We start from the raw sequence: 8,602 nt of genomic DNA, 5'->3' as shown, positions 1-8,602 counted from the left end.
TAAAAAATGTTCTAACGATTTTTATTATTGAATAAGATGCTTTATTAGACATCATAGTATACATGTATATAAATTTATTCAAAACTCAAATGTGAATATTAGAATTTAAAGTTGCATTTGAATTAAAAGGCAAGCTGCCTGACATCTCTCACTTTCATTTTCCTAATAGCATGCAAGGTTATACAAATATATTAGATTGGTTAGAATCTTTGTCGAATGTTTACGAAACTGAGTTATCAAAGCTTAGCAAGGTTTTGTTTATATATGGCAAATATGGGATGACAGAAACAAATTGATTTTTAGAAATATTAAACCTCACCCTGCTTCGTCTTGGGTTGAAGTGGTGGTCATGGATTTCTTTTGGTTGAATGTCAAGAACATGAAGAAGAAGACTGAGCATGCTCATGTCAGAAACAATGGTTGTCCTTGTTATTGTTGGATCTCAAAATTTGGGAGAAAACACAATCTCTATAGCCGGAAGCTTTGGCGTTGAGGGATGCTTTAAATTTTGCAAAGCTCAAGGGGTTCTAGATGATTAGTGTGGAAATAGATTATAAGTTGGTCATTGATGCAGTTCAAAATAAGTGCGACACTCCTTGATGAATAAGAGCTATCATTGAGGACATTCACTAGTTGTCATCTTTAATTTTTTTCAATGTGTGACATGGTACCGTATCTTTTAAGAAGCAAACTTTGTAGCTGATGCTATCACTAGTAAATGATTATCGATTTCTAATATGCATATTTGGGATAGAGCTATCCCACAATTGCTTCATATGCTTTTTAATAGTCGATTGTATTGGAACTTATTGTATTAGACAACTTATGAATGAATTTTCTTTTCCAGCAAAATAAAAATAAATAAAGTTTCTAGAGATTTAATTTTGTAAGTTTTATTTTTTTATGAACTTTTCTTTTCAATTTACTCACTTAAGAAACCATAAAAAAGGATCCGACCTGCCGGATTCGAACCAGCGACCTAAGGATTATCTGCTTTTCGCAACTACAGTCCTCCGCTCTACCAACTGAGCTAAGGTCGGATGTTGTCATATCCCCAACTTTTGCTTATTTATACAATTAGACCTCACCTGGTGTATAGAATTTGATTGTAATATATAATTCACTAGACGTAATGTAGGCTGAAATAACAAATAAATGTCAACTTTCAAATTGTCGAAATTGAAGGTAAAAGATAATTAGTCATGAAGTAAAATTATTCCTTCTAATCCTCACAAAAATGGTAAATTGGGAATAAATTTTCTTCACAACTAATTCATCTTCTACATCAACTCGGGCAAAGTTTGAAAGTCATCTGTTTTCTCCTACAACATACATTGAATCTAGTGAATTATCATATCCGATCCTATCCAAGTCACCAAACAAAGCCTTAGTGTGTGGATATACTTTGTCCTTCTAGATTTGATTTCCTTGAACATATATTACCTCAAAACTCATAAGAGAGATTCCGAAGGTTATATGTGTGGTTATACGTGTGCACACATGCTCTGCAGACTCAAAGATGAATTGCATTACATTACACTTTCAGAGAGTCACAACACAAGTTTCACAAGAAAGGTAAATTGCAGACAATGTTCTATGCATAAAAATCTAACTTCAAGACATAAGGCCTTATATCGTCAAGACAGACATCAACGCATACACTGATACAAGCGATTTTACATGTCACACGGAGATCCTTGGAGTACTTAAGGTTAGTCGACTGCAACTGGTTGCATGTTTTCGGCTTCCTGCCTCAGGTCTTGAAATAGAACAGATGACAAGTATCGCTCCCCAAAGCTCGCGTGAACAGTCTGGAAACCAAACAAAAAAGCAAATGATCACGAAGAGTCAACGTGTGTCGCAATTCACATCACGTGTCACAAACTCAAAATGTCAACAAGGAAGAAACCGATCAACCCGTCTCTTAAAATGTTAGCAGGACATCTTATTAACTTTAATCTTACATGCAGGAAAAACAAAGGATATGTCGCCCTTACCACAATGAGTTTGCCTTTGTTTTCTGGCTTTTTAGCAAGCTCCATTGCTGCCACTGTGTTGGCTCCAGACGATATTCCCACCTGCATGAATCCGAAGGAGGACGTAAGTGAATACGTTTCAATGTGTTGACACAATGTGATTTTTAGTCACTGAATATTACCATAAGCCCTTCTTTCAGTGCCAATTGTCTTGCCATGTTTACTGCATCTTCGCTACGAACCTGAAAAATAAGAAACGGAACTCAGTAAAAGCCACAACTCCAAATACAAACACAAAAACTTCCTTTGTTCAGCAAGTTCGGCTCCTCATAAGAAAATATCGTCAAATTTGGTACTTGCCTCAATCACTCTTTCCATCATATCCATGTCCAATATATCTGGTTTGAATCCAACCCCGTTGCCCGTGATTGAATGAGGACCTATTACCATACACAGTTTTATATAAGAAGGGAAAATACATCTTGCAAAAGTTATAAACTTCCAAAAATACAATCACGGACATAATCATAAAGGTTAACTTTGGAACAAGATGTTAAGCAATACTCTACCTGGTTTACCACCATTCAGCACATTACTTTCAGCAGGCTCCACTCCGTATATCTACCATGATTGCAAGAGATTCAACATTACTAAGGAAATAAAAACAGAATATAACGACACACATCACAAAATGCATGAAAATATTATAAGATAGGTCAAATGCCATCACCTGAACATTAGGATTTTTAGATTTGAGATACTGCCCGACCCCAGAGACAGTGCCTCCGCTACCAATTCCCATTACGAAGATGTCAACTTGTCCGTTGGTATCCTCCCATATCTCAGGGCCTGTAGTTTCAAAATGCACCTGTTTTTTTTCGAGGTTAGTCGTATATCCGCCTTCGATTTTATGATCATACATAGCATAATGATAGACTGGTGCAAAATTTGATCAAGTTAAGTCAAAGAAAATATTGTGTACCTTAGTATTGGCGGGATTTGAGAATTGTTGGAGCATAAAGGCATTCGGCGTAGATTCCAAAAGATCATACGCCTTCTTAACAGTCCCTCCCATCCCCTTGGTTGGATCAGTGAGAATTAAATCAGCTCCAAAGCATCTCATACACACCCTTCTCTCCAAACTAGTGTAAGACGGCATAGTTAGAACCATCTTATACCCTTTCATGGCCGCCATAAAAGCCATGCTGATTCCCATATTCCCCGACGTTGGCTCGATCAGCGTTGTCTGATGCAGAATGTACACAACAGTAATTAGGGAAATCTGAAACAGTAATGCAAGACAAACATATGCGGTTAACCCGAAATAAGAAAGCAAAGAGAAATCTTCAGCTAACCTCCCCGGGAGTTATCAAGCCCTTCTCTTCTGCATCGTTGATCATAGAAAGTGCCGGTCTGCACCAAAATTAAGCAAACAAATTTTCATTTGATCTGTACTCGGTGCTTAATGCGTATAAACAAAAACAACGTTAAGCAGTAAGACTTTATGTTTCTCATGCGGGTGATCCGGTGAAGTCACAACGTACCTGTCCTTGATGCTAGCGGTGGGTTGGAACATCTCTTGCTTGACAGCAATGAAAGCTCCACATCCCTCAGTGACTTTGTTAAGATAAACAATGGGAGTTCTACCAATGAGCTGAAATATGGCAAAAATATTATCAGTGAAAAGGCTAGAAGAAGAACGAACAAAGGCTAAGACACGTTTTTAGTCCCTATAGTTTTCAAAGTTCCACTTTCGTTGCTGTATTTTCAACTGCATCGAATTTGGTCCATGAAATTTGCAGATTTATCCAATCCAACAACATTCATCAACTTTTCTTAACTTCCTGTACTTAGGGCTGGTTTGGTATTGCTGTGCTTTGAAAAAAAGCTGCTGTGAGAATAAGCGGATGTGAAATAAATCAGCAGAGTGTTTGGTAAACTTTTTTGTAAAAGTGCTTTTGGAAAAAAAAAGTAGTCTAATAGTGGGTCTTTTCATTAAAGAAGCACTGTAGCTCCGTGTGCTTTGAAAAAAAGCCAGTTTTCCAAAGCTACAAATAGCAGCTTCAACTTTTTCCTTTGATTTCAGCTTATTTTCACAGCAGCTTCCAAAATAAGCCCTTTTTTTTTCAGTTTACCAAACACCTAAAACCCTCACAGCTTTTTTTCATGGGTGCTTTTTTTTTAAGCACCTCACTCCCAAACTAGGTCTTAATCCATCAAATATTTCACAGTCTAATGTGTTACGCACGTGACAATTTCGTACAAGAAATTAATGGGAGTTGACGAAGGTCCTAGGATAGGACACCTCTACTTTGATTTGTAAAGTAGATGATCATTTTACCTCAGCTAGTAACTTCCACACCCCAAATCAGTTACACAGATCTATACAGTCAAATCTCTTTTACTAGGAAAAAAAAAACAATACATATTTAAATACGTATACGTTTTGATCTTTTAAAAATAAAAGTGTTTTTATCAAAATAGCACTTCAAGTGTTTTTTTGTCAATTTTAAATTGTCACAAACTCTTTTAGTCATTTTAGAAGTATCGACGAATAGATTACAAGTAGATTATCAACCATTTCACGCTAAAAAAAAAAAAAAAAGTGGTTTATCAACCATGACAAAATAACGACAAAATAACAACAAAAAAAGAAGGATTATTTGAGCTTCCTACACAAATTATGCTTTCAAAAAGCCAAAACGACGAAAGGTTCAGAACACGTAGCACAAAATGAGAGGCCCGAAATGAAACATACTTAAAAAAGGAGATCTGAAAGCAAGTATACTCCAAATTTTAACGTATAAAACTATTTAAGATTATACACTCAAAATTTTATTCTTCATGAAAATAAAACTAATTAAAATTTCAACATATAAAACTAAGATTATATACTCAAAGTCTCGTTCTTTTATTCAGCAAGCAAGTATACTCCACTAAGACAATAAATAATTGTCCAAGCAATTAGGCAAAGACAATTATTATTTTAGTAAATAGTAATTGTCTAAATCCCGTAAATGATTTGCCTGAATAATTGACATTGACAAACTACTTTAGAAAAATATTATACTCCAATTCAAATAAGAGTTTTAACAAATACTGTCACACCACGAAACATATTCCGTTAAATTTGTATTTTTATTATATTTAAATTTTTTTTACTAAATTAATCTGGACCGTTGAATTAAAAAAAAAAATTCCAGTCCAATAGCCAAGATTGTGCCACATGGTCACAAATACTTTTTCAGATATTTTTTCTTTTTTGAATTAAAAAAAAAGTCGAATTAACATGGAACGTCTAATTTGTGGAGATCCAACGGCCAAGTGCACAAATGGGCTAACTGGCTGCAGCGCTGGCCCAGCTCATGTTTTTTGTCGGGTCACTCGATCCACACGGCTGACGCAAAAATAAAAATAATATGGCTGACGTCAGCACGTCAGACCTGCTCAGGCATACACATAGGCCATCCCTATCAGATCGCTCAGTCCGATTCGGTTGGGCCCGCTATTGCCCAAATTTTAGGGCTGGGGTGGAGAAGGTTTTGTGGATTTTGATTCAGTTACCCAATTTCCTTCTACTTGGGATGGGGTGGAAATGCTCTTAATGATTAAATGCTCACTCTGAACTTGACATCAAGTGTCAAAACATTAAAACACTAATGGCATCACTTTACAAAATTCCGATTAAGGATACTTCTTTGTTTACTTAACTGTAAAGATTCAAAATACATGTTGGATCCATACGTATTTAGGAATTCTCATCTTTTTAGGAATTGGACTTCCTAAACAAGGGAGATATTTGAATTTTGGGATATGTAGAGAATGGAATGGATTTCTTATACCGATTATGCCTTCACTTGGTTCTAATTATACCAAAATTACCTTTCATTCCACAAAAGAATCCCAAGGCTGCTTCTTGTTAAAAATTAATAGAAGATTAATAAATATTTACTTAGTATTACAGCTAGTAATATTCTTCTTCATTTGTAAATGAAATGTTTTAAGTTCGAATCTCACCAAAGATAAATTTGAATTACATTATTACTAGCTCATTGTAAGACTAAACTTACCCCTCCCCCTTAATGCAGTGCAGATAACATTGTTTGCTAAAAAAAAAGAACAATTATATTAATTAGACTATCAAATAAATTCTTAACAAAAAAACAAATGATAAAACAATTTATTAACACATACTCGATTCTGGCTCTTTTCTATTTTAACTCTTCCACAATTTAATTCTTCATCAATGCAATTTTTCTCGTTCCTGACTATTGGTTAGCGAATGAACCATAAAAGCATGTCTATTTGTTCTTCACTTTTCATATTAAATTCAAGTGTCAACAATGGTTGACGATGTGTAATTCAGTGGTTGGCGGCTAAAAGAACATTTTTGTATAAGAAAATGCTATTTACACACTCATTTACTTCTTACACACTTTTATTAATTTTTTATCATTAATCTTCTTCAATTCATTCGATTTGACAGTATAAAATAAAAAAATATGTGAAAAATAAAAAATAAATTTGTGGATAGCTTACTCTTTTGTTTAAACTTTTACATGGTAAACTGGACTGATTATTACCAAAAGAAAATAAAAATCTGAAATAATAACATATCATGCAATCAAACATTTCCAGTTTACCAAAGAACGAAATTTCTAGAGAGAGAGAGAGAGGAAAAAAAGGTACTTGGGAAACTTGGGTTTTGATTTGGGTGGCAGGAAGATCCTTGGGGAGATTTCCGATTCTCTGAGCGAAAGATGGAGAATCGGGGATGGGTTGGGACACCTGAGAGGAGAAGAGCCTGTGTCTCACTGCTCCTCCATTGCAAAGCACAGAGGATCTTTTCTTGAGAAAGCTCCTTAGGGCAGCCATTAATGGATGCTAGCTACTATTACTGTGCTGCAAGTAGTGAGGTAGAGAAGGAATTGAGTTTGGGGGGGGGGGGAGGCGTTTGATTGGTAAGGAGGAGAGGAGAGGAGAGGGCGTTTTTATAAAGTTTTTGGGAGGAAAGAAGGTGGCTGGATACTTGGACGACGACGGTGACATTAACTCTGGGTTAAAAGTTCTCTAATCGAGTGGAGAGTAGAGAGAATAGTGCAGGCGCGCGCACAGCTAATTCAGTTGTTTTTGCATTAAATTGTTTGTGCGTATGATTTTAAGTTTACGTAATGATAGTACAATCAAAATTTAAAATTAAATAATATAGATGTTAATGATTTGATTATTATTTAAGTGTAATATTTTTATTTTTTATTGATAACACGTCATTTGGTTTGCAAATTTGATTTAAAATTTTGATCATTCTAACACTATTCTTTAAATTTAGTTGTATTTTTTAATTTTTTCAGTTTTTAATTATTAAGTTTTAAATATATAAATAATTCGTGATAAAAAAAAAATTTCCTTAGTAAAACAACAGAATACTAATCGTCTTCTATTAGAAATTGCAGCCGTCACTTAAATAAGGAAAAATAAGAATTTGTTGATTAAGAAAAAAAAAGGCAGGATAAAAGACAAATTACAAGAGTCACGCAATCAACAGTTAATTATAAATTGATAAAAGAAAATAATTATAATAAATGTTTAAACCATATAAAATTAATAAAAAAATGAATAACTAATTAAAAATTATTTGAAGCTGCTGTCATTTCATGTCATGCCACATAAGAATTGACATTTCGGTTGGAAACATTAGTGCTATTTTTTTTACTGTTATTACTGGTATAAACTTTTCGACATCAGATAAACTATTCTTTGTAATGAATAAATTAAGTAAAAAAATTATCAACTATATAAATAAATAAACTGAAAAAAAAAATTATTGTGCATGGATCATTTCCTTTTCTACTTAAAATTTTATAATTTGAGTTGAGTGAAGCAATTCTATATTATAGTGAGTTTGAGGAAAGTCATGTAAAAGGGGTGTGCTATCCACCCACATATTCTATTTTACTTCTCATACATTCATTGGTAATTTATGTCAGTTGATATTTTTCAATTTATTCGATCTGAAGATCGAAAATTTAAAAAGTGTGTAAGAAGTAAAATAAGATGTGTAGATATCATATCCCATATAAAAATGGGGTTACGTCGGCTGTTGTGCATCTCAGGACGCTGTCAACTCTAGTAGCAAGTTTCCTTTTGTTTTGTTTTTTCAAACTAAAAGACATAAATAATAATGCAACCCTTGGGGTTTGGGCAGCCAGTACAGTTTACAGTTTACAGTTTACATCCAGTTGGAGAACCTGTCTCATTCGGAAAGAGATCATTTCCGGATCTCTTCCTTCAAAGTTCAAGAATCAAGTGATCCGAATATTTAAAATTTGATCTAATGGTTAAAAATTATTATAGCTTTACAAATTTTTACTAACTTCTCTGTTTTTAGCCGTTAGACCAAATTTCAAAAACATGAATAACTTGATCTTTAGGTTTTGGAGGAAGAAATCCAAAGAAGATCTCTTTCCAGTCTCCTTCAATCCCAACTTTGATAGCCTCCCTTCTCCACCAATTAAGTTTTCATATTATGTCCTACAAAGAATCATTAAGTGAATCCTTTACTATTGACTTTTGTTTAGGGTCATCAATCAAACTAGCTATGGTCTAAAGTTAAAAACATTTTCTTC

At 34.1% G+C, this 8,602-nt stretch overlaps 1 protein-coding gene and 1 non-coding gene across 2 annotated transcripts; both read right to left on the bottom strand.

The window, feature by feature from the left end:
* Nucleotides 1-951: 951 nt before the first annotated feature.
* On the bottom strand, nucleotides 952-1,040 carry TRNAY-GUA (transfer RNA tyrosine (anticodon GUA)). The gene is given in 2 exon segments: nucleotides 952-987; nucleotides 1,004-1,040. It is a non-coding gene; the product is annotated as a tRNA-Tyr (tRNA).
* Nucleotides 1,041-1,506: 466 nt separating this feature from the next.
* LOC126632106 (L-3-cyanoalanine synthase 2, mitochondrial) lies at nucleotides 1,507-6,953 on the bottom strand. The gene is made up of 10 exons (XM_050302339.1): nucleotides 6,666-6,953; nucleotides 3,521-3,630; nucleotides 3,332-3,389; nucleotides 2,959-3,222; nucleotides 2,707-2,844; nucleotides 2,546-2,597; nucleotides 2,337-2,416; nucleotides 2,159-2,218; nucleotides 1,998-2,078; nucleotides 1,507-1,811 (listed from the first exon to the last, which is right to left on the bottom strand). The coding sequence occupies exons 1-10, from the start codon at nucleotides 6,849-6,851 to the stop codon at nucleotides 1,713-1,715; spliced, it is 1,128 nt and encodes a 375-aa protein (XP_050158296.1). The 5' UTR covers nucleotides 6,852-6,953; the 3' UTR covers nucleotides 1,507-1,712.
* Nucleotides 6,954-8,602: the final 1,649 nt, after the last annotated feature.

The sequence above is a fragment of the Malus sylvestris genome, chromosome 1 (assembly GCF_916048215.2).
Source record: "Malus sylvestris chromosome 1, drMalSylv7.2, whole genome shotgun sequence".
In the NCBI taxonomy this organism is placed as follows: domain Eukaryota; kingdom Viridiplantae; phylum Streptophyta; class Magnoliopsida; order Rosales; family Rosaceae; genus Malus; species Malus sylvestris.
This window is presented reverse-complemented; position numbering and strand designations above follow the sequence as displayed.

Coding starts and splice junctions, on each gene's coding strand:
- LOC126632106 (XM_050302339.1), bottom strand. CDS start 6,851: ATGGCTGCCCTAAGGAGCTTTCTCAAGAAAAGATCCTCTGTGCTTTGC. Junction 2,219..2,336: donor TGATGGAAAGAGTGATTGAG/GCAAGTACCAAA, acceptor CTTATTTTTCAG/GTTCGTAGCGAAGATGCAGT. Junction 2,079..2,158: donor CACTGAAAGAAGGGCTTATG/GTAATATTCAGT, acceptor GGATTCATGCAG/GTGGGAATATCGTCTGGAGC.